At 59.5% G+C, this 25,944-nt stretch overlaps 1 protein-coding gene across 1 annotated transcript; it reads left to right on the forward strand.

Annotated features, from left to right (window-relative positions):
• The first annotated feature begins 5,174 nt into the window (after positions 1-5,174).
• CACNB1 (calcium voltage-gated channel auxiliary subunit beta 1) lies at positions 5,175-25,835 on the forward strand. Its single transcript, XM_058820439.1, is given in 17 exon segments — positions 5,175-5,374; positions 7,210-7,260; positions 7,262-7,297; positions 10,292-10,319; positions 10,322-10,410; positions 12,131-12,182; positions 12,185-12,252; positions 12,360-12,496; positions 12,608-12,684; positions 14,682-14,701; positions 14,832-14,912; positions 15,014-15,072; positions 17,887-17,996; positions 20,733-20,884; positions 20,985-21,080; positions 22,090-22,275; positions 24,285-25,835. Coding segments are annotated over 17 exon segments (1,659 nt in total). The 5' UTR covers positions 5,175-5,287; the 3' UTR covers positions 24,615-25,835.
• Positions 25,836-25,944: the final 109 nt, after the last annotated feature.

Raw genomic sequence — 25,944 nt, forward strand, 5'->3', positions numbered from 1 at the left:
CACCTGATTACCCCCAAAAATCAACTGATTACCCCCCAAAATCCCCTGATTACCCCCCAAAATCACCTGATTACCCCCAAAAATCAACTGATTACCCCCCAAAATCCCCTGATTACCCCAAAAATCAACTGATTACCCCCCAAAATCACCTGATTACCCCCCAAAATCCCGATTACCCCCCAAAATCAACTGATACCCCCCCAAAATCACCTGATTACCCCCAAAAATCAACTGATTACCCCAAAAATCAACTGATTACCCCCCAAAATCCCCTGATTACCCCAAAAATGAACTGATTACCCCCCAAAATCAACTGATTACCCCCCAAAATCCCCTGATTACCCCCAAAAATCACCTGATTACCCCCCAAAATCAACTGATTACCCCAAAAATCAACTGATTACCCCCCAAATCCCCCGATTTTCCCCAAAATCCCCCGAATTTCCCCCAAACCTCCCCCCCCCGGGTCGGGTTCGCCGCCGCCTCCCGGCGCTGAGGCGTCGCCGCCATCTGGAGCTGCTGCCGCCGCCAGATTTTGGGTGGATTTCCCAGAAAATCAGGGATAAACACAGAATCCCTCTGTTTCCCAACTGCCTCAGCCTCTTCCTTCAACAAACGGCCCCAAAAACGGGGCGGGAATGGCTGGGATGGGAACGGGACAGTGCCGGGGACAGCGGTGCCACCAAAGCCTCTGGAAATGTCACCAAACCCTCTGGAAGTGCCACCAAAACCTCTGAAAATGTCATTGAACCCTCGGGAAGTGCCACCAAACCCTCTGGAAAAGTCACTGAAGCTTCGGGAAGTGTCACCAAGCCCTCAGAAAGTGTCACCAAACCCTCTGAAGTGTCACTGAGTGCCCTGAAGTGTCACCAAACCTCTGGAAGTGTCACCAAACCCTCTGGAAAAGTCATTGAACCCTCGGGAAGTGTCACCAAACCCTCTGGAAGTGCCACCAAACCCTCAGAAAGTGCCACCAAGCCCTCGGGAAGTGCCACCAAACCCTCGGGAAGTGCCACTAAACCCTCAGAAAGTGCCACCAAACCCCCTGAAGTGTCACCAAACCCTCTGGAAGTGCCACCAAACCCCCTGGAAGTGGCACCAAACCTTTGGAAGTGCCACCAAACCCCCTGGAAGTGGCACCAAACCTTTGGAAGTGCCACCAAACCCCCTGGAAGTGTCACCAAACCCTCTGGAAGTGCCACTGAACCCTCTGGAAGTGGCACCAAACCTTTGGAAGTGCCACCAAACTCTCTGGAAGTGTCACTGAACCCTCGGGAAGTGTCACCAAACCCTCAGAAAGTGCCACCAAACCTCAGGAAGTGGCACCAAACCCCCTGAAGTGTCACCAAACCCTGTGGAAGTGCCACTGAACCCTCTGGAAGTGGCACCAAACCCTTTAGAAGTGTCACTGAGCCCTCTGGAAGTGCCACCAAACCCCCTGGAAGTGCCACCTTGTGCTCCCCAAGGATCCCAGCAGGATGAAAAGCAGCTGAGCCCGAATTTGAGGAGTTTCGGGTGAGGCTGCTGCTGTTCTCGGGGGGTTCTGAGGCGTTTTCCCCGTCCCTTTTTTTGGATTCCCAGGAATTTCCGTGGCTCCAGGTTCCTGCAGCTCCTCCCGGGAGCAGAGGGGGTGCCCGGGGAGCTGGCAGGGAGGAGGAGGAGGAGGAGGAGATGCCGTGATTGTGCCAATCTCCCCATGCAGTGCCAGGTGACGGTGCCCGCCTCCACCATCACCCCGGGCACGATCCGGGCTGGAAGGGAACCCCAAAAATCAACCCCAGAGCCCCTCCAGGGGTTTAAATTCTCTCCAGGAGAGCAGAATTGGCTTTTCCATGTATGGGGGGTCCGAGTTGGGGTCCCTGGGGTGACCCAGAGCCCCCCAAAAACACCCCCAGAGATTTCATCTCCATCCAGGAGAGCAGGGCACAGGCAGGGTCTGGGTTGGGGTCCCTGGGGTGACCCCAAAATCACTCCCAGAGACTTTCCAGGGGTTTTATTTCTATTCAGGAGAGCAGGGTTGGCTTTTCCAGGTATGGGGGGGTCCAAGTTGGGGTCTCTGGGGTGACCCCAAAAACACACCCAGATCCTCCAGGGGTTCTATCTCCATCCAAGAGAGCAGAATTGGCTTTTCCAGGCATGGGGGGGTCCAGGTTGGGGTCCCTGGGGTGACCCGGAGCCCCCCAAAATCCCCCCAGAGACCCCTCCAGGGGTTTCATCTCCATGCCATTGGAGCAGGGTCCGGGTTGGGGTCTCTGGGATAACCCCAAAAATCAACCCCAGAGACCTTCCAGGGGTTTAAATTATATCCAGGAGAGCAGAATTGGCTTTTCCAGATATGGGGGGTCCAGGTTGGGATCCTTGGGGTGACCCGGAGCCCCCCAAAATCCCCCCAGAGACCCCTCCAGGGGTTTCATCTCTATGCCATTGGAGCAGTGTCCGGGTTGGGGTCTCTGGAGTGACCCCAAAAACACACCCAGATCCTCCAGGGGTTGTATCTCCATCCAAGAGAGCAGAATTGGCTTTTCCAGGTATGGGGTTCCAAGCTGGGGTCCCTGTGGTGACCCGGAGCCCCCGAAAAACACCCCCAGAGATTTCATCTCCATCCAGGAGAGCAGGGTTGGCTTTTCCATGTATGGGGGGTCCGAGTTGGGGTCCTTGGGGTGACCCGGAGCCCCCCAAAAAAACCACCCAGAGACCCCTCCAGGGGTTCAATCTCCACCCAGGAGAGCAGGGTTGGCTTTTCCATGTATGGGGGGCCCAATTTGGGGTCCCTGGGGTGACCCGGAGCCCCCCAAAAACCACCCAGAGACCCCTCCAGAGGTTCAATCTCCATCCAGGAGAGCAGAATTGGCTTTTCCAGGTATGGGGGGTCCAATTTGGGGTCTCTGGGGTGACCCGGAGCCCCCCCAGCTGCTGCTGGAGGGTGGAGAATTCTCTGCAGCTGTCCCTGGGCTGGGGACAGGAAAATCCCGTCCTGGGGGAGGAGGGGGGAGGAAGAATCGAGAACTTTCCGACAGCCGGAGGGAGGTGACACGGGGGGGGGGGGGGGGGGGAGGTGACACGGGGGGGGGGGGGAGGTGACACGGGGGGGGGATTGTCCCACAGGGACAGGGGACACTGCCAGGACACCCAGCAGGGTGTGGGGGCTCTCCCCGTGGTGGTTTTTGGGGGGGAAAATGAGGATTTTTGAGGGGAAAATGAGGATTTTTGAGGGAAAAATGACGATTTTTGAGGGGAAAATGAGGATTTTTGTGGGGAAAATGAGGATTTTTGAGGGAAAAATGACGATTTTTGAGGGGAAAATGAGGATTTTTTGAGGGGAAAATGAGGATTTTTGAGGGGAAAATGAGGATTTTTTTGGGGAAAATGAGGATTTTTGAGGGAAAAATGACGATTTTTGAGGGGAAAATGAGGATTTTTGTGGGGAAAATGAGGATTTTTGAGGGAAAAATGACGATTTTTGAGGGGAAAATGAGGATTTTTGTGGGGAAAATGAGGATTTTTGAGGGAAAAATGACGATTTTTGAGGGGAAAATGAGGATTTTTTGAGGGGAAAATGACGATTTTTGAGGGGAAAATGAGGATTTTTTGAGGGGAAAATGAGGATTTTTTTGGGGAAAATGAGGATTTTTGAGGGAAAAATGACGATTTTTGAGGGGAAAATGAGGATTTTTGAGGGGAAAATGAGGATTTTTGTGGGGAAAATGAGGATTTTTGAGGGAAAAATGACGATTTTTGAGGGGAAAATGAGGATTTTTGAGGGGAAAATGAGGATTTTTTGAGGGGAAAATGAGGATTTTTTGGGGGAAATGAGGATTTTTGAGGGGAAAATGAGGATTTTTTTGGGGAAAATGAGGATTTTTGTGGGGAAAATGAGGATTTTTGAGGGAAAAATGACGATTTTTGAGGGGAAAATGAGGATTTTTGTGGGGAAAATGAGGATTTTTGTGGGGAAAATGAGGATTTTTGAGGGAAAAATGACGATTTTTGGGGGGAAAATGAGGATTTTTGAGGGGAAAATGAGGATTTTTTTGGGGGGAAATGAGGATTTTTGAGGGGAAAATGAGGATTTTTTGGGGGAAAATGAGGATTTTTGAGGGGAAAATGAGGATTTTTGAGGGGAAAATGAGGATTTTTTGGGGGAAAATGAGGATTTTTTGGGCAGTCATGTCCCAGCAGAGTATGGGGGGCTCTCCCTGTGCTCACCCTGCGGAGGTTTTGGGGGAAAAAATCGGATTTTTAGGGCAACCTTGTCCCATCAGGATGTGGGGGGCTCTCCCTGCGGTGGTTTTTGGGGGGAAAATGAGGATTTTTGGGGGGAAAAAATCGGATTTTTGTCCCAGCAGGGTGTGGGGGCTCTCCCTGCGGTGGTTTTTTGGGGGAAAATGAGGAATTTTGTGGGAAAAGGAGGATTTTCGGGGGGAAAAAAGCGGATTTTTGAGGCAGTCATGTCCCATCAGAGTATGGCGGGAGCTCTTCCTGTGCTACCCTGTAGAGGTTTTTGGGGGAAAAAATCGGATTTTTGGGGCAGCCTTGTCCCATCGGGGTGTGGGGGGCTCTCCCTGAGGAGGTTTTGGGGGGAAAATGAGCAATTTTAGGGCAAGCTTGTCCCATCGGGGTGTGGGGGTCTCTCCCTGGGGTGGCTTTGGGGGTACAATGAGGATTTTTGGGGTTGAAGAAGCGGATTTTTGTCCCGAGAGAGCGCTGGATCCGGGATGGGGATGGGGGCTGCTCCTGCCTGGGGCTCTCCGTCCTTTCCCTTTTATTGGGGTCCCCCCCCACCCCCCAGCCCTAAAACCGCGCTGGGCACCAATTTGGGGACGAGAGGGGGAGCGCTGGACCCCCCCCCCCCCCCCCCCCAAAAAAAACCCCCCCCCAAAATTCGGGGATGCTCCGACCCCCTCCACCCCCGCCCGGCGAAGGGGGCGGGGATTGGGGGGCGGGCATTGGGGGGCACCCCCTTTATGGGGTGGGGGGCGCATTCCCGCACCCCCCATCCCCCCGGCAAAGCGGTGCGGGAGCGGCCGCCCATCCCTCTCCTCCTTCCTCCTCCTCCTCCTCCTCCTCCTCCGTCACCGCGGGGGCCAGGCCTGAGCTTCATCGTCATCATCTTCCTCCGTGTGTGTGCCGTGTGCGCGCTTCCCTCCCCTCCTTCCCTCCTTCCCTCCTTCCCTCCTTCCCTTCCCTCCCACCCATCCCCAAAAAAAAACACCCCCCAAAAAAATCCCCCCCACCTCCCCAAAAAATAAAAAAATAAAAAATAAATCGCGGCCAGCGCGGCGCTCCCATGGTGCGGGAAGGCGGCATGGCCCGGACCCCTTACAGCTCCACGCAGGACATCCAGATGGACGTCTTGGACAACGCCGCCCTCCAGGTGACACCCCCGGGGCTTTTTTTGGGGTGACAGCATCGCCCACACCCCCCACACCCCCGCCATGGCACGGTGGGGGCGGGAGCATCCCGTGGAATTGCGCCCCCTTGGAATTTGGGGGGGTGGGAGATGGGGTTTAGTCCTTCCCCCCGAAACTCTACGTTGGTTATGGGGTGCTAGCACCCCAAAATAAAAGGGGAGACCCCAAATTCACAGTACCCCCGTAATTTGAGAGGTTTGGGGGTGTTTTTGGGCACGGTGGGGGCGGGAGCATCCCGTGGAATTTGGGGGGTGGGAGATGGGGTTTAGTTCAATCCCCCAAATCCCTACATTGGTTATGGGGTGCTAGCACCCTGTTTGGGGTCCTAGCACCCCAAAATAAAAGGGGAGACCCCAAATTCACGGTGCCCCCGTAATTTGAGAGGTTCGGGGGTGTTTTTGGGCACGGTGGGGGCGGGAGCATCCCGTGGAATTTGGGGGGGGTGGGAGATGGGGTTTAGTCCTTCCCCCCAAATCTCTGCATTGGTTATGGGGTGCTAGCACCCTTTTTGGGGTCCTATCGCCAAAAATAAAGGGGGAGACCCCAAATCCACGGCGCCCCCGTAATTTGAGAGGTTTGGGGGTGTTTTTGGGCACGGTGGGGGCGGGAGCATCCCGTGGAATTTCGCCCTCTTGGAATTCGGGGTTCAGGCCTTTCCCCCTAAATTCCTGCGTTGGTTATGGGGTGCTAGCACCCTGTTTGGGGTCCCAGCACCCAAAAATAAAGGGGGAGACCCCAAATCCATGGCGCCTCAGTAATTTAAGAGGTTCGGGGGTGTTTTGGGCACGGTGGGGGCGGCAGCATCCCGTGGAATTTGGGGGGTGGGAGATGGGGTTCAGGCCTTTCCCCCTAAATTCCTGCGTTGGTTATGGGGTGCTAGCACCCTGTTTGGGGTCCTAGCACCCAAAAATAAAGGGGGAGACCCCAGATCCATGGTGCCCCCGTAATTTGACAGGTTTTGGGTTTATGTTTTTGGGAGGGGGCGGGGTGTTGGGAAAAAGGGAAAGTTTTGGGAATTAGGAAAACTCTTGGGGTGCTCCCCCCCCCTCCCCCGCCCCATCCCCTTCCCTCCGTTTGTCCCCTCTGGTTTTGGGGTGGGGGGGACAGGGACAGTCCCCTCGGTGGGGCCAGAGGGGTGGGGGGCGCTGGGGAGAGACCCCCACTCTCTGTGTGCTTTTGGGGGTGACAGATTTTGGGGGGATGTGATAGATTTTGGGGTAAGGTGACAGTTTTTGGGGTAAGGCGACATTTTTTGGGGTGGTGGTGGGGGGTCCTGTCCCCACAAATACCAACCATGGGGACCCCCCCAGCACCCCCAGGGGTGGCAGCAGCTGGGCCCAGTTGTCCCTTGGGACATTGTGGGATGGGGGGGGTGACACCCCAATATCTCCCCCAGCATTTTACCCCCCCCCCAAAAGGCGTGGGGGGGACACCCCCAGATTGAGGGGGGGTCCCGTGGGGGGTGGGTGTCCATACTGGGGGGGGGGGGGGAACTGGAATTTGGGGGGGGGGGGGGGCAGCTGGAATCTGGGGGGGGGGGGGGCTGCGACCCCAACCCCAACACGGCGGGGCCTGAGCGGGTTTGGGTCACAGCCCCCCCCCCAAAAAAAAAAAATAAAGGGGAAGGGGCGCCCCCATCCCTTCCCGAGCCCCCCAATGGGGTCCAGCTGCAGAGCGGGGGTGGAAGGGATTGGAGCGGCTGGGGGGGTGCAGAGCTGCTGCCCCCCGAATTTTAGGGGGATTTTTTTTTTTGGGGAGGGGTCCAGCCCTCCCGTGTCGCCCCCTCCGCTGTCCCCAGGGCAAGTACAGCAGGCGCAAGAGCCGCTTCAAGCGCTCGGACGGCAGCACCCTCCTCGGACACCACCTCCAACAGCTTCGTGCGGCAGGTGCGGGGGGCTCTTGCTGCTTTTTGGGGGGTCCCGGGGCTTTTTTTGGGGTCCCGGAGCTTTTTTTTGGGGGGGTCCCGGTGCTTTTTTGGGCGGTCCCAGCTCTCCTTTGTACCCCGAGAAGTGAGGGGGGCTCGCACCCAAGCCAGGCCCTCCGCTCCCCTCAATTCCGTCCCCCCCTCAAATCGCAGCCCCTTTATTTTTGGGGGGGGTGGGGTGGGCACAGCCCAAAATTGGGGCTTGGCCGGGCCCCCCCCCCCGTTTGAGCCCCCACCCTCTGGCCCGGGCTAAATTTACCCGGGTGAAACCTGAGCCCCCCTGGCCAGCCCTGCCCGGCCCCCGCCACCATGGAGGTCCCCGGCAAAGACCCCCCGGCTGTCCCGGTGAGCGGACCCCCGCCCCAAAACTGCGGCCCCCAGCACCCCCGAGCCCCCCCTCAGCTCCTCTGAGAGTTTTGGGGGGGCTGTGAGGCGCGGTGACCCCACCCAGTGTCCCCTCTGTGGGGCAGGGGGTGTCCCCAGTGTGGGGTTTGGGGAGGGGTGCCCCACCCTGGGCAGGGCAAAGGGGTGACCCCCAAATCCCCCAAAGGGACAAATCAGGGTTTGGGGGGGGGGGGGGGGGGTCCCATGTGTCACCCACCACGTCCCTGGGGTGTCCCCGCTGTCGCAGTGAGCGACCCCCCCCCCCTCCTCAGGACCCCTCGAGCCCCCCCTCAGCTCCTCTGCGAGTTTTGGGGGGTCTGTGTGGCGGGGTGACCCCCCCAGTGTCCCCTCTGTGGGGCAGGAGGGTGGGGGGTGTCCCCAATGTGGCTTTTGGGGAGGGGTGCCCCACCCCGAGGTGACCCCCAAATTTGGGGTGACCCCCAAAGGGATAAATCAGGCTTGGGGGGGGATGGGGGGGTCCCAAGGGTGGGTGTAGGGATGGTTTGGGGGGTCCCATGTGTCACCCACCGCGTCCCCGGGGTGTCCCTGTGGGGCTGGGGGGAGCAGGGGGTCCCCGATACCCACAGAGCGGCCCAGTCCCACACCTGGGGACAGCGCTGGGGACATTGGGGGGGACATTCTGGGGGGGACATTGGGGGGGACATTGGGGGGGACATTGGGGGGGACATTCTGGGGGGGGACATTGGGGGGGACATTGGGGGGGACATTCTGGGGGGACATTCTGGGGGGGACATTCTGGGGGGGACATTGGGGGGGACATTCTGGGGGGACATTCTGGGGGGACATTCTGGGGGAGACATTGGGGGGGACATTGGGGGGGACATTGAGGGGGACATTCTGGGGGGGACATTCTGGGGGGGACATTGAGGGGGGGGACATTCTGGGGGGGACATTCTGGGGGGACATTCTGGGGGGACATTCTGGGGGGGGGGGGGGGTCCCCTCGTCCCCTCCGGCTCTGCAGAGGCCCCGGGCAGCGGGACGGGAGCGGGGCCGGTGTCGTGTCACATTCCCGGAGCGGTGGTGACAGCTGCCATGTGTGTGTGTGTGTGTGTGTCCCTCTCCTGCCGTGACCCTGCCACTGTGGTGGGCACCGGGGGTGGCACCGGGAGTGGCACTGGGGGGGCTACGGGATGGCTCTAAGCAGGATCAAGGTGGTACCAGGGTGGCTTTGGGCGGGACCAGGTGACTCTGAGGTGGCTCCAGGCAGCCCTGGGGTGGCACCAGGTGGCACTGAGCAGGACCAGGGCAGCACCCGGGTGGCACCGAGCAGGACCAGGGTGGCACCAGAGTGGCACCAGGCAGCCCTGGGGTGGCACCAGGTGGCACTGAGCAGGGACCAGGGCAGCACCAGGTGGCACAAGCAGGACCAGGGTGGCACCAGGATGGCACCAGGCAGCACTAGGGGTGGCTCCAGGCAGGACCTGGTGGCTCTGAGGTGGCTCCAGGCAGCCCTGGGGTGGCTCCAGGTGGCACCAGGTGGCACTGAGCAAGACCAGGGCAGCACCGGGTGGCACAAGCAGGACCAGGGTGGCACCAGGATGGCACCAGGCAGCACTAGGGTGGCACCAGGTGGCACCAGGTGGCACTGAGCAAGACCAGGGCAGCACCGGGTGCACAAGCAGGACCAGGGTGGCACCAGGATGGCACCAGGCAGCACTAGGGTGGCACCAGGTGGCACCAGGTGGCACTGAGCAGGACCAGGGCAGCACTGGGGTGGCACCAAGCAGGACCAGGGTGGCACCAGAGTGGCACCAGGCAGCACTGGGGTGGCTCCAGGTGGCACCAGGTGGCACTGAGCAGCACTGGGGTGGCACTGGGGACTCCGGGGTGGCTCTAAGCAGGACCAGGGTGGCACCGGGGTGCCTTTGGGCAGCACCAAGGTGTCACTGGGTGGCACCGGGCAGCACCAGGGTGGCTCTGGGCAGGACTGGGTGACTTCAAGGTGGCTCCAGGCAGCACCGGGCTGTACCAGGTGGCACCGAGGTGGCACCGGGCAGCACCAGGTGACTTCAGGCAGGACCGTGGTGGCTCTGGGAAGCAGCAGGCAGTACCAGGCGGCACTGGGGTGGCTCTGGGCAGGACCAGGTGGCACCGGGGTGGCTTTGGGCAGCACCAGGGTGGCTCTAAGCAGGACCAGGTGGCTCCAGGCAGGACCAGGTGGCACCAGGATGGCACCAGGCAGCACTGGGGTGGCTCCAGCAGGACCCGGTGGCTCTGGGCAGCACTGGGGTGGAACTGGGGGCTATGGGCAGCACCGGGTGGCACCAAGCAGGACCAGGGTGGCACCGGGGTGGCTCTAGGCAGGATCAGGGTGGTACCAAGGTGGCACCGGGCAGCCCCGGGGGTGGCCCCAGGTGGCACGGGGTGGCTCCGGGCAGGACCACGGTAGTTCTGAGATGGCCCCAGGCAGGACAGGGTGGCTCCCAGTGCCCGCAGCGCTGGGCACCGGCACAGTGAGAGCGTGCAGCACCGTCAGAGGGCCGCCATGGGGGCCGGGCTCTCTGCCCTGGGGGGCACAGGCCGGGCTGAGCCCCCTCCCCACCGCGCAGGGCTCGGCCGAGTCCTACACCAGCCGCCCTCGGACTCGGATGTGTCGCTGGAGGAGGACAGGGAGGCGCTGCGCAGGGAGGCCGAGCGCCAGGCCATGGCCCAGCTGGAGAAAGCCAAGGTGGGAGAGCCGGGATGGACCCCAGCCCTGGCACAGGGACCCCCCTGGTACCCCCAGCTCTGGCACAGGGACCCCCTGGCACCCCCAGCCCTGGCACAGGGACCCCCTGGTACCCCCCAGCCCTGGCACAGGGACCCCCTGGCACCCCCAGCCCTGGCACAGGGACCCCCAGTGCCCCCCAGTTCAGGCACAGGGACCCCCTGGTACCCCCAGCCCTGGCACAGGGACCCCCTGGTACCCCCAGCCCTGGCACAGGGACCCCCAGTGCCCCCCAGCCCTGGCACAGAAACCCCCAGTGCCCCCCCAGCCCTGGCACAGGGACCCCTGGTGCCCCCAAGCTCTGGCACAGGGACCCCCCAGTGCCTCCCAGTTCAGGCACAGGGACCCCCTGGTACCCCCAGCTCTGGCACAGGGGACCCCCTGGTACCCCCAGCTCTGGCACAGGGTCCCCCTGGTACCCCCAGCCCTGGCACAGGGACCCCCAGTGCCCCCCAGCCCTGGCACAGGGACCCCCTGGTACCCCCCAGTTCAGGCACAGGGACCCCCAATGCCCCCCAGCCCTGGCACAGGGACCCCCTGGTACCCCCCAGTTCAGGCACAGGGACCCCCAGTGCCCCCCCAGCCCTGGCACAGGGACCCCCAATGCCCCCCAGCCCTGGTACAGGGGACCCCCTGGTACCCCCAGCCCTGGCACAGGGACCCCCTGGCACCCCCAGCCCTGGCACAGGGACCCCCAGTGGCCCCCAGCCTTGGCACAGGGACCCCCAATGCCCCCCCAGCCCTGGCACAGAAACCCCCAGTGCCCCCCCAGCCCTGGCACAGGGACCCCTGGTACCCCCAGCCCTGGCACAGGGACCCCCAGTGCCCCCCAGTTCAGGCACAGGGACCCCCTGGTACCCCCAGCCCTGTTTGGGGTGGCAGAAGTTGGAATCTCCCCATTTTGGGGTGACAGAGGGTGAAATCTTCCCATTCCGGGGTAAAATCTCCCCTTTTTGGGGTGGCTTCTCCCATTGTGGGGTGGCAGAGGGTTGGAATCTCCCCATTTTGGGGTGACAGAGGGTGACATCTCCCCATTTTGGGGTGGGGTCTCCCCATTTTGGGGTGGAATCTCCCCATTTTGGGGTGGCAGAAGTTGGAATCTCCCCATTTTGGGCTGGAATCTCCCCATTTTGGGGTGGAATCTCGCCGTTTTGGGCTGAAATCTCCCCGTTTTGGGGTGGAATCTCCCCATTTTGGGCTGGAATCTCCCCATTTTAGGCTGGAATCTCCCCATTTTGGGCTGGAATCTCCCCGTTTTGGGGTGAAATCTCCCCATTTTGGGCTGAAATCTCCCCGTTTTGGGCTGGAATCTCCCCATTTTAGGCTGGAATCTCCCCGTTTTGGGCTGGAATCTCGCCATTTTGGGCTGGAATCTCGCCGTTTTGGGCTGGAATCTCGCCATTTTGGGGTGAAATCTCCCCATTTTGGGCTGAAATCTCCCCGTTTTGGGTGAAATCTCCCCATTTTGGGCTGAAATCTCCCCGTTTTGGGCTGGAATCTCCCCATTTTGGGCTGGAATCTCCCCGTTTTGGGCTGGAATCTCCCCATTTTGGGCTGGAATCTCGCCATTTTGGGCTGGAATCTCGCCATTTTGGGGTGAAATCTCCCCATTTTGGGGTGAAATCTCCCCGTTTTGAGCCGGGAGGAGCTGCCCATCCCTCTCCATCCATGTCCCACGCAGACCAAGCCGGTGGCGTTCGCCGTGCGCACCAACGTGGGCTACAACCCCTCGGCCGGGACGACGTGCCCGTGCAGGGCATGGCCATCTGCTTCGAGCCCAAGGACTTCCTGCACATCAAGGAGGTGGGACACCCCAGAGGGGAGCGGGGACAGCACTGGGGTGGGCCTTTGTGGGGTTTTTAAGGCGTTTTTGTGGTTTTTTTCCTCCCCCCCCCCCGCGCTGCGTGCAGAAATACAACAATGACTGGTGGATCGGGCGGCTGGTGAAGGAGGGCTGCGAGGTTGGCTTCATCCCCAGCCCCGTCAAGCTGGAGAACATGAGGCTGCTGCAGGAGCAGAAGATGAGGCAGAGCCGCCTGAGCTCCAGGTGGGGGCTCACGCCGATGTTTCCCCCCCCACACACGCACATCTCTCCCTGTACCTTCCCCATCCCGCCCTCAGCGTTCTCTCTCCCTCTCCCCGTGCTTCTCCCACGCAGCAAATCGGGTGACAACTCCAGCTCCAGCCTGGGCGATGTGGTGACAGGGACACGCCGCCCCACGCCCCCCGCCAGCGGTAAGAGTGTCCTGGGGGTCCCCCCACATCCCCCCCAAAGGCAGCTCCAGCCTGGGGGTCCCTCCCCAGCTCCCCACGGGTGCAGGCAGGGCGCCCCCATCTCCTCTCGCAGCATCCCCATCTCCATTTCCTGCGTTCTCCCATGGCCATTGTCGCTCTTCTTCTCTCCCCCCGCGCCGTCCCCGCGGCCCCCAGGTGGCCTGGACACGGCCAGCTTTGCCTTTGAGGCCGATGAGTTAGAGGAGGAGGAGGAGGAGGCCCTGGAGGCGCAGCGCTCCCCTAAGAGTAGCGTGAGCAGTGTCACCACCCCCCCGCCCACAGCAAGCGCATCCCCTTCTTTAGGAAGGTAACGGAGCCCGCGGGTCCCGCCTGCCGCACCCGCTGCCTGCCCTAACACTGCCGGGGGGCTGGGGGCACCCCGAGGGGCTGGGGGCACCCCGAGGGGCTGGGGGGCCCCAGGGCTGCAGCACGGGGTGAGCCCTGCAGCGGGGGACAGTGCGGGGCTGGCTCCTCCTGCTGACACTGGGATGGATCAGTCCGTGGCTGTGTCCCCCCCCCGTGGTCCATAGCATGGATCAGTCCATGGCTGACCCCCCCATGTTGTCAATGGGATGGATCAGTCCATGGCTGACCCCCCCCCCATGTTGTCAATGGGATGGATCAGTCCATGGCTGACCCCCCCCATGTTGTCAATAAGATGGATCAGTCCATGGCTGACCCCCCCCATGTTGTCAATGGGATGGATCAGTCCATGGCTGACCCCCCCCCCCCCGCATTGTCAATGGGATGGATCAGTCCATGGCTGACCCCCCCCCCCCATGTTGTCAATGGGATGGATCAGTCCATGGCTGACCCCCCCCCTGCATTGTCAATGGGATGGATCAGTCCATGGCTGACCCCCCCCCCCCCGCATTGTCAATGGGATGGATCAGTCCATGGCTGACCTCCCCCTGCATTGTCAATGGGATGGATCAGTCCATGGCTGTGATCCCCCCCCCTCCCCATCCATGGAATGGATCAATCCATGGCTGCCCCCCCCCCCATGGACTGTGGAATGGACCAGCCCGTGGCTGTGATCCCCCCCGTCCATGGAATGGACCAGCCCGTGCCCCCCCTCCCGGTTGCCCCCCCCCGCAGTGTGCGCATGGTGTGTTCCAGCACGGCCGGTGTGTTACCCCCCCGCGGCTGAGAATGGACCATTCCTCCCCCCCCCAAACCGGCCATAACCTGGAGGGTTTGGGCGCTACCACTACACGGGATGGGGGGGTCTGCAGGCCTGCAGAGCCCCCCTGGCACCCAGAGCTACCCCAGAGGGGGACAATGCTGCTGTGTCACTGTCCCCAGGGCCCCCGGTCACACACGTGTCACCAGAGCACCCCTTGGGTCACACACGTGTCACCTGGGCACCTCTGGGTCACACACGTGTCACTGGGTCACCCTTGGTGGGGGTCACACAGGTGTCCCTGGGTCACACAGGTGTCCCTGGGTCACACAGGTGTCACTAGGTCACTCTCCAGGTCACACATGTGTCACTGGCTCACCCCTGGGGGTCACACACGTGTCACTGGGTCACCCCTGGAAGGTCACAGACGTGTCCTTGTGTCACACAGGTGTCCCTGGGTCACCCTGCAGGTCACACGTGTGTGTCCCTGAGTCATCCTGGGCGGTCACACTTGTGTCCCTGGCTCACCCCAGAGGTCACACGTGTGTCCTGGGTCACCGTGCAGGTCACACGTGTCACTGGGTCACCCTGACGGGTCACAGCCATGTCCCTGTGTCACGCATGTGTTCCTGGGTCACCCCCAAGGGTGTGACGGCCAGGTCCCTGGGTCATACACCTGTCCACTAGGTCACCCTGCAGGTCACACACGTGTCCCTGCCTCACCCCTGGAGGGTCACACACGTGTCCCTGGCCGTCCCCCCGTGTCCCCCACGTCCCCAATAACACGCATGCCTTTGCCTTTGCCTTTGCTGTGTGTCTCTGCCCCCGGACGCAGCCAAGCAGAAGCAGAAGTCGGTGAGTGGCACCAGGGAGGGGGAGATGGAGGGAGGCCCCCCCTGCTTGCAGCCCCCCCAAACACCCCGGAGCCGCCGCCGGGGGTGTCCCTGTCCCCTCGCGCCCCGGTGACCGCCGGCTGTGTCCCCAGACCGAGCACGTGCCCCCGTACGACGTGGTGCCCTCCATGCGCCCCATCGTCCTCGTGGGGCCCTCCCTGAAGGGCTACGAGGTGAGCAGGGGCTGGGGGGCGCTCGGGGGGCTCGGGGGGACCCCAGCCCTGCATTGTCCCCGTGTCCCTGCTGTCCCTGCCGTCCCTGTGTCCCTCCCCAGGTGACGGACATGATGCAGAAGGCGCTGTTCGACTTCCTCAAGCATCGCTTCGATGGCCGGTGAGGGGGGCATGGGACCCCGAAATCCCTGAGGGGGACCCTTAAACCCATAGGGGGACCCCTGAACCCCTGAGGGACCCCCAAAATCCCTGAGGCAACCCCTGAATCCACCCCTGAACCCACAGAGGGACCCCTAAACCCACGAGGGGACCCCTAAACCCATAGAGGAACTCCTGAACCCACACAGGGGACCCTTAAACCCACGAGGGGACCCTGAACCCATAGAGGGACCCCTGAACCCATCGAGGGACCCCTAAATCCATGTGGGGGCACCTAAACCCACAGAGGGACCCCTGAGGGAGCCCCTAAACACATAGAAGGACCCCTAAATCCAGGTGGGGCACTTAAACCCATAGGGGGACCCCTGAACCCCTGAGGGACCCCAAAATCCCTGAGGCAACCCCTGAATCCACCCCTGAACCCACAGAAGGACCCCTAAATCCACGAGGGGACCCCTAAACCCATAGAGGAACTCCTGAACCCACACAGGGGACCCTTAAACCCACGAGGGGACCCCTGAACCCATCGAGGGACCCATGAACCCATAGAGGGACCCCTAAATCCATGTGGGGGCACCTAAACCCACAAAGGGACCCCCTGAACCCCTGAGGGAGCCCCTAAACCCATAGAAGGCCCCTAAATCCAGGTGGGGGCACTTAAACCCATAGGGGGACCCCTGAACCCCTGAGGGACCCCCAAAATCCCTGAGGCAACCCCTGAATCCACCCCTGAACCCACAGAGGGACCCCTAAACCCACGAGGGGACCCCTAAACCCATAGAGGAACTCCTGAACCCACACAGGGGACCCTTAAACCCACGAGGGGACCCCTGAACCCATCGAGGGACCCCTAAATCCATGTGGGGGCACCTAAACCCACAAAGGGACCCCTGAACCCCTGAGGGAGCCCCTAAACCCATAGAGGAACTCCTGAACCCATAGAGTAACCCCTAACCCCATAAAGGGACCCCTAAATCCATGTGGGGGCACTTAAACCCATAGGGGGACCCCTGAACCCCTGAGGGACCCCAAAATCCCTGAGGCAACCCATAAATCCACCCCTGAACCCACAGAGGGACCCCTAAATCCACGAGGGGATCCCTAAACCCATAGAGGAACTCCTGAACCCATAGAGGGGACCCTGAAACCATAGAGGGACCCCTAAATCCAAGTGGGGACCCATAACCCCATAGAGTAACCCCTAACCCCATAAAGGGACCCCTAAATCCATGTGGGGGCCCCTAAAACCACAAGGGAACCCCTAAAGCCATGGAGGGACCCCTAACACCATAGAGGGACCCCTAAATTCATGGGAGGGAGATCTCTAAACCCATGAAGAACCCATAGTGGAACCCCTAAATCCATGTGGGGGCACCTAAACCCACAAAGGGACCCCTGAAGGAGCCCCTAAACCCATACAAGGACCCCTAAATCCATGTGGGGGCACTTAAACCCATAGAGGGACCCCTGAACCCACAAGGGAACCCCAAAACCCATAGAGGGACCTCTAAACTCATGTGAGGGAGACCCATAAACCCATGAAGAACCCACAGAGGAACCCCTAAATCCATGTGGGGAACTCGAACCCCATGGTGGAACCCCTAAATCCACAAGGGGACCCCTAAACCCATAGAGGAGCCAGGTGTGGGGTGACAGTGGGGTCTGGGGGTGGCACTGGGGTCCCAGGGCTGGCTGTGGGATGACATTGGGGTCCCGGGGGTGTCTGTGGGGTGTCATTGGTGACACTGGGGTCCCAGGGGTGGCTGTGGGGTGTCATTGGTGACATTGGGGTCATGGGGGTGTCTGTGGGGTGTCATTGGTGACATTGGGGTCATGGGGGTGTCTGTGGGGTGTCATTGGTGACATTGGGGTCCCAGGGGTGTCATTGGTGGCATTGGGGTCCCAGGGGTGTCTGTGGGGTGTCATTGGTGACATTGGGGTCCCAGGGGTGGCTGTGGGGTGTCATTGGTGACATTGGGGTCATGGGGGTGGCTGTGGGGTGTCATTGGTGGCACTGGGGTCATGGGGGTGGCTGTGGGGTGACAGTGGGGTCATGGGGGTGGCTATGGGGTGTCATTGGTGACATTGGAATCCCGGGGCTGGCTGTGGGGTGTCATTGGTGACATTGGGGACCCAGGGGTGTCTGTGGGGTGTCATTGGTGACATTGGGGTCCCGGGGGTGTCTGTGGGGTGCCATTGGTGGCACTGGGGTCCCAGGGGTGTCTGTGGGGTGTCATTGGTGGCATTGGGGTCCCGGGGGTGTCATTGGTGGCACTGGGGTCCCGGGGGTGGCTCTGGGGTGTCGTTGGTGACATTGGGGACCCAGGGGTGTGTGTGGGGTGTCATTGGTGACATTGGGGTCCTGGGGGTGTCTGTGGGGTGTCATTGGTGACATTGGGGTCCTGGGGGTGTCTGTGGGGTGTCATTGGTGACATTGGGGTCATGGGGGTGTCTGTGGGGTGTCATTGGTGACATTGGGGTCCCAGGGGTGTCATTGGTGGCATTGGGGTCCCAGGGGTGTCTGTGGGGTGCCATTGGTGACACTGGGGTCCCAGGGGTGTCATTGGTGGCATTGGGGTCCCGGGGGTGGCTGTGGGGTGGCATTGGGGACACTGGGGTCCCAGGGGTGTCATTGGTGGCATTGGGGTCCCGGGGGTGGCTGTGGGGTGTCATTGGGGTCATGGGGGTGTCTGTGGGGTGTCATTGGTGGCACTGGGGTCCCGGGGGTGGCTCTGGGGTGTCATTGGTGGCATTGGGGTCCCGGGGGTGTCTGTGGGGTGACCGTGGCTGCGGGCTGTCCCCTCTGTGTCCCCAGGATCTCCATCACGCGGGTCACAGCCGACATCTCCCTGGCCAAGCGCTCCGTGCTCAACAACCCCAGCAAGCACACCATCATCGAGCGCTCCAGCACCCGCTCCAGCCTGGGTACCGCCCCCGTGGCACCCCAAAACCACCCCCTGGAACCCCCAAAACCACCCCCTGGAACCCCTAAAATCCCCTGGAACCCCTAAAATCCCCTGGAACCCCCCAAAACACCCCCTGGAACCCCCAAAACCACCCCCTGGAACCCCCAAAAACACCCCCTGGAACCCCTAAAATCCCCTGGAACCCCAAAACCACCCCCTGGAACCCCTAAAATCCCCTGGAACCCCTAAAATCCCCCCCAATCCGCGGGACCCCCCCACCTCCAAGCCTCCATCTGTATCACCCCAACCCAACTCGGGGGGCTCATCCCGCTCCTGGGGGTGGGGGTGACTGACCCTGTGCTCCTCCTCCTCCTCCCCATCATCATCATCATCATCATCTTCCTCCTCACCATCCTCTACCTCCTCCTCCTTCTCTTCCTTCTTCCCATTCTCCCCATCCTCCTCCTCCTCATCCTCTTCCTCCTCCTTCCTCCTTCTCCTCCTCTAGTGAGGGGGGACATGGCCAAGAACCCCTGACCCCATCTCCTTCTTCTCTTCCTCCTCCTTCCTTCCTCTCCTTCTCCTCCTCCTCCTCCTCCTTCCTCCTCCTCCTCCTCCCCATCCTCCTTCCTCCTCCTCCAGTGAGGAGGGGACATGGCCAAGGACCCCTAAGCCCCCTCCTCCTCCTTCTCCTTCTCCTCCTCCCCATCCTCCTCCTCCCCATGATCATCCTCCTCCTCCTCCTCATCATCATCCTCCTCCTCCATCATCTCCATTGTGTTTTTCTGTTCCCATTTATTTCTCTTTTCTCTGGGCTCCTCCTCCCCTCCGTGCTGCCTCCTTCCTCCCCTGCTCCCGACACAGATGTCTTGGGTACGTACAGGGACCCCCCTGTCCCCCCCCAAGGTGGCCTCAGGGACACAACCTGAGGGTTGGGGACACCTTGGTGGCATCTGTGTGTGTGTGTGTGTGTGTGTGTGGTTTGGGGGCGGGCTGTGCTGGTGACACCGAGGTGGCCGAGCCATGGGACAGACCCTGTCCTGCTGCTGTCCCCATGCTGTGGCACTTAGGAGGTGGCCTTAGAAAAAGAATAGATACTGCTGAGAAATATGAATATATATAAATATATCTGTATTAAATATATCTATATATAGATATGTATATCTATCTATATCTATATATATCTATATATATTTTAAATATGTCTCTCTATATATATTTATATATAAATATATATTTTTATATATTCATCTATATATTTACTTTTATATATTGTTATATATCTATATCTATAGAGAGTATATACATATAATATATATAGATATATAGATATATATAGATTTTATGTATAGTATATCTATATATAGATATGTATATATCAATATCTATATCTATATCTATATCTATATCTATATCTATATCTATATCTATATCTATTTTTAAATATATATCTATATTTATATATTTATATATAACTATATATTATATATAGTTATATATCTATACCTACACAGAATATATACATATAATATATAGATATATAGATAGATTTTATTTATATATATCTATATTGAATATATATTCAATATAGATCAGTATGTATCTAGATATATAAATAGATTGATATTTATATATATATGTATATATAAATATATAACATATAATATTATATAAATATATAAGTATAATATATATTTATATAAGTATATAAATATATAATATATAATATATAATATATAATATATAATATATAATATATAATATATAATATATAATATATAATATATATTTATATATATAAATATATATCAATATATAGATATATATGGATATATATAGACACTATATATAGTTATATTTATATATAGGTATATAGATATATAATTAATATATATTCATATATATATGCTTATATCTATATGAATATATAGTTATATATTCATATATTTATATTTATATATATTGATATATACTGATATCTATATATATAGGATATATATTAATATATCTCTATATATCTATATATATCTCTACATCTCTATATATTTTAATGAATATATATCTATATGTATCTATATTGAATATATATCAATATATAGATATTAATATATTTATATATATGTATATATATTCTAATATATGTATTTCTATATGAATATACATTTATATGAATATATAGGTATAAATATGAATAAATGTATATGTATTCTATATATCTTTAGAATTTTTCCCTGGCTCACCCCCAGGTGAATATATATATTCTGTATATCTTTAGAGATATATAGAATATACATATTTTAATGAAAGATACTTTATATTAGAACCCACAAATGGTAATTCTAAATTATTGCCTTTAAGACATTTGCAGCAAAATGTGGCAAAAATTAATAGGCCAAGCAACACTTATAGTGTATTGTAATTAAGAAATCGTTAATAAATTAGGAAACAGTTAATACATTTCCTAATATTAGGAATTAGTTAATAAATATTAGGAAATAGTTAACAAATTTCCTAAATATTAGGAAATAGCTAATAAACAGCTAAATAATTTAACTTCTAACTGTGCTAACATCAGTTATAGCGCTTGTATTGTCCCACCTTTCACATGAGGCTGAATATAAAATTTTTCAACTGCCTCGAAGTCAGAACAAAGCTCAACCCAGCACCTCCCCGCGCTGTCCCTGTGTCCCCTGCCCCTCCCCACATTGTCCCCGCGTGTCCCTGCCCTCGCTCACTGTCCCCTGTCCCCTGCCAGCCGAGGTGCAGAGTGAGACCGAGCGCATTTTCGAGCTGGCGCGGACGCTGCAGTTGGTGGCCCTGGACGCCGACACCATCAACCACCCAGCGCAGCTGGCCAAGACCTCGCTGGCCCCCATCATCGTCTACATCAAAATCACCTCCCCCAAGGTGGGTGTGGGCGCTGGGGGCAGTGCCAGCCCCTCCCTGCCGCGCCTGGGACGCCTGGCAGTGTCCCCACGGCCACCCTGTGCTGTCCCCTCGTGCCCAGGTGCTGCAGAGGTTGGTCAAGTCCAGGGGGAAGTCCCAGGCCAAGCACCTCAACGTGCAGATGGTGGCGTCGGACAAGCTGGCACAGTGCCCACCTGTGAGTGTGCCCTGGTCAGCGCGGTGCCACACAGACTGACCCCACCCTGAGCTGCCCCGCCCTGTCCGTCCTGTCCCGTTGTCCCTGACCTGTCCCATAGGCTCAGCCCCATGTCCAGCTGTCCCTCCCTGTCCCATTGTCCTCTCTCTATCCCATAGGTTCTGCCCCATGTCCAGGTACCCCTCCCTGTCCCATTGTCCCCATCCTGTCCCATTGTCCCCACCCTGTCCCATAGGCTCTGCCCCATGTCCAGGTACCCCTCCCTGTCCCATTGTCCCCATCCTGTCCCATAAGGCTCCATCCACCTTGTCCCATTATTCCCACCCCATATCCACCTGCCCCACTCTGTCCCATTGTCCCCTCCCTGTCCCATTGTCCCCACCCTGTCCCATAGGTTCTGCCCCATGTCCACCTGCCCTTCCCTGTCCCATTGTCCCCACCCTGTCCCATAAGGTTCCACCCTGTCCCACAGGTTCTGCCCCACATCCAGGTACCACTCCCTGTGCCATTGTCCCCTCCCTGTCCCATAGGCTCTGCCCCATTGCCAGGTACCCCTCCCTGTCCCATTGTCCCCTTCCTGTCCCATTGTCCCCACCTTGTCCCATAGGCCCTGTCCCATTGTCCCCGCTCTGTCCCATTGTCCCCATCCTGTCCCATAGGGTCTGCCCCATATCCAGCTGCCCTTCCTTGTCCCACTGTCCCCACCCTGTCCTGTAGGCTCTACCCCATTGCCAGGTAGCCCTTCCTTGTCCCACTGTCCCCCCCTGTCCCATAGGCTCTGTCCCACAGGTTCTGCCCCACATCTAGGTACCCGCCCCCATCCCATTGTCCCCACCCTGTCCCATAGGCTCTGTCCCACTGTCCCCACCCTGTCCCACAGGTTCTGCCCCACATCTAGGTACCCGCCCCCATCCCATTGTCCCCACCCTGTCCCATAGGCTCTGTCCCACTGTCCCCGCCCTGCCCGCTGTCCCCGCCCCGCCCCAGCCGGCACGGGTCCCTCCCGCAGGAGATGTTCGACATCGTTCTGGACGAGAACCAGCTGGAGGAGGCGTGCGAGCACCTGGCCGAGTACCTGGAGGCCTACTGGAAGGCCACGCACCCGCCCAGCAGCAACCCCCCGAACCCGCTGCTGAGCCGCACCATGGCCACGGCCGCGCTGGCCGCCAGCCCCGCGCCCGTCTCCAACCTCCAGGTACAGGTGCTCACCTCCCTGCGCAGGAACCTCAACCTCTGGGGCCGCCAGGCCACCCCCAGCCCCCCCGGAGCCCCCCTGGAGGAGCACGCGCTGTGAGGCGGCGGCAGGGACGCTGGGGACATCGGGGACGTCGGGGCGCGGGACAGCGGGGACACCCCAGAGGCATCGGGAGATGCCTGGGATTGGGGACGGCCTGGGGAGTGACAGTGCCCCGCAGGTGTGGGATTGTCCCTGAGGGTCACCTGTCCTGGGATCCTAGTCACCTCAGGGGACTGTGGTCCTCTCCAGGTGTGGGATTGTCCCTGGGGTCACCTGGGATCAGGGTGACTCCATGGGACTATGGTCCTCCCCAGGTGTGGGATTGTCCCTGAAGTCACCTGTCCTGGAATCAAGGTCACCTCAGGGAAATGTGACCCTTTCCAGGTGTGGGACCATCCCTGGGGTCACCTGTCCTGGGATCCTAGTCACCTCAGGGGACTGTGGTCCTCTCCAGGTGTGGGATTGTCCCTGAGGTCACCTGTCCTGGGATCAGGGACAGCCCAGGGAGTCACAGCCTCCCCAGAGGTGTGGGATTGTCCCTGAGGGTCACATGTCCTGGGATCAAGGTCACCTCAGGAGAATGTGGGCCCCCACAACTGTGGGATTGTCCCTGAGGTCACCTGGGATCAGGCTGACTCCATGGGACTATGGTCCTCCCCAGGGGTGGGATTGTCCCTGAAGTCACCTGTCCTGGGATCAAGGTCACCTCAGGGAAATGTGACCCTTTCCAGGTGTGGGACCATCCCTGGGGTCACCTGTCCTGGGATCAGGGTCACCTCAGGAGACTGTGGTCCTCCCCAGGTGTGGGATTGTCCCTGGTTCTGGGATTAGGGTGACCTCAGGGGAATGTGACCATTTCCAGGTGTGGGATTGTCCCTGAGGTCACCTGTCCTGGGATCAGGGTGACTCCACAGGACTGGGGGCCTCCCCAGGTGTGGGATTGTCCCTGAGGTCACCTGGGATCAGGGTGACCTGAGGGGAATGTGGCCCCCCCACAACTGTGGGATTGTCCCTGATGTCACCTGTCCTGGGGTCAGGGTGACTCCATGGGACTCCCAGGTGTGGGGTTGTCCCTGGTCCTGGGATCAGGGTGACCTCAGGGGACTGTGGCCCTTTCCAGCTGTGGGACCATCCCTGGGGTCACCTGTCCTGGGATCAGGGGAATGTGGCCCCCCACAACTGTGGGATTGTCCCTGGGGTCACCTGTCCTGGGGTCAGGCTCTCCACCCTGGCATTGGGGCCACCCCAGGGTTAGGGTCACCCCATCGAGATGGGACCGTGATCCCAAGGTGTGGGGTCACCCGCCCTGGGCACCCTGGGATGTGGCAGCCCATGGCATTGGGGTCCCCATGGGGAAGCAGAGCCACCCAGGAGTGGGACCAGCCCTGGGATTGTTCCTTTGGGAACCTGTGCCCACCCAGGGCTACTGCAGGGACTGTTCTGGGATTGGGGTCACCCCAGGGAGCTGCTCCCGTTCCTGGATGGATTGGGGCCATCCTGGGCATCTCTCCCTGCCTGGGATTGCTGCCAGCCCCACATCTGGGGGCTGCTGGGAATCTGTGTCTCCTCCTGGAGCTGCCCAGGGGATTGGGATCCCCCAGGATCTGCCCCTTTCGAGACCCACCCTGTGCCTTCCTGGGGCTGCCAGACCCCATTCCCACACCTCTGGGTGGGGGTGACAGTTTGGGGGTGTCCTGGGTGGGTTGGCTGGGGGGCACAGCCCCATCCCAGGGCTGGGGACAGAGAGGGGACAGAGAGGGGACACGTGTCCTGTGTTTTGTGTCGCTAAATCTCCCGGCGCGCCTGCCTTGCTGGTGCCGCTCCCCCTCCCCATCCCCAGCCCCGCTGCCACCGTGTCACCCACCAGAGGCTGGCCAGGAGCGTGTGTCCCCCCACTAACCCCCCACTAACCCGGAGCGCCCCCAGCCCGTCCATCCCCGCATGGTGTGCTCGCTTCTCGCACCCAGGCTCCGCACCCGGAGGGGGAGCACGGCCGCCCCCGGCAGGAGTCGGGGGGCCGCGGGCAGGGCAGGGTCCCCCCGCCGCCCTCCCGGCCGGGTCCCCGCGGCCTGGCCCGCCAGGACACCTTCGACACGGAGGCTCCGGGCAGCCGGGACTCGGAGCCCGGCGATTCGTGCTGCATGGACATCGAGATGGATCCCGTCGAGGAGGAGCCGCCGGGCACCCCCGGGGCCGGCCCGCAGCCCCCGCCCGGCTCCTGGGACCGAGCCAAGGGCCAGGAGCCGCTGGGCCAGAGCGACGGAGAGGGCTGGGGCCGGGACGTTTACGTGCGTTAGGATGAGGGGGTGCGGGCGGCGCTGGTTTTGGGGTGCGGGCCCTTTGTGCCCCCCCTTTGTGCCCGGCCAGCCGTGCCCTGGGGGTCTCCCCCTGCCGCAGCCTCCCAGCATCTCCAGCAGGGACAGCGAGTGACCAAAGGGGACCCGGCGTGTCCCCGTGCCCCCGGCGCGGGGTGGGGGCCGTGCCCCCCTCCCCAGCCCTGCCCCCCGCTTCTCCATGGTGCTCTCGGCTGCGGGGTGCCCGGAGCTGGCCGTGCCCGTGGGGGGGTCCCCGCCAGCTGCCCCCCCAGCCTGGCAGTGCCTGGCACTGCCCCCCAGCCCCCTGCCCTGCCCGGGGGTGCATGCGTGTGTCTGCAGGGCTCTGGGGGGTCCCCGCTGCGCCCCCCGAGGTGTGGGGATGTGGGGGTCTGCATGTGTTTGCCTTGGAGGGGCTCTGCCTGAATTGGGGGGTGGGGGGTGAATCTGAGCCAGTTTTGGGGGTCTAACCTGTGCTAACAGCTGCCCAGCCCTGGCCTGTGGGGGGGTCCCGCTGTCCTGGCACTGCCAGGCCCCGACCCCCCTCCCTTCCCGTTCCAACCCCCCCTCCCCGCCGTGCCTGTCCACGCTCGCCCTGTCCAGCCGTGTCCGTCTGTCCGTCTGTCCGTGAGCCTCTGTCCGTGTCCCCGCACCCCGGGGCACTGCCTTGTCCTGTGCCCGCCCTGGGGCATCCCCTGTGCCACCCCCCCCCCCCCCCCAGCTCTTCGGGGTGACCACACCAGGGTGGCCCTGGGGACACCCCCGTGTCCGGCCCTCACCGCGGGACGGGGCTTGTCCCACTTTGGGGGCAGCCCCTTGCCCCCCACCCCCATTTTTGGGGGTCCCCGGGGTCACTGCCTTACCCAGACCACCAGCCCGGGTCGGGGGGCTTGGGGGCACCCAGCTCTGCCGCTGCCAAGCCGCCACCCACGTGTGCCTCAGTTTCCCCCTTATTTTCGAGGGGGGGGACTCGGTGTCACTGCCTGCCAAGTGCTTTGAGCCCCCCCTGCCCCAGCGGCCAAAAACCCGGGCGGCGGGGCAGAGGGACGTCCCGTAATTTATGTCACTCCACCAACTTTTAATTTAAAAGACCCGACAAAAAAAAAAATGTATTTTATTTATTTATTCTCGTTGATTTGTGTGTGTGTGTGTGTGTGTGTGGGTCGGGGGGACTCGCCCCGCTCGCTTGGTTCTTTGTAATAAACATTTCGGTGAGACCTGTCCCCCCTGCCTGAGCCTGCTGGGGACACGAGGGGGCACTGGGGGACACGAGGGGACACTGGGGGATAGAGAGGGACACAGGGGGACAGAGAGG

This window comes from Ammospiza caudacuta, chromosome 27 (assembly GCF_027887145.1).
Source record: "Ammospiza caudacuta isolate bAmmCau1 chromosome 27, bAmmCau1.pri, whole genome shotgun sequence".
NCBI lineage: Eukaryota > Metazoa > Chordata > Aves > Passeriformes > Passerellidae > Ammospiza > Ammospiza caudacuta.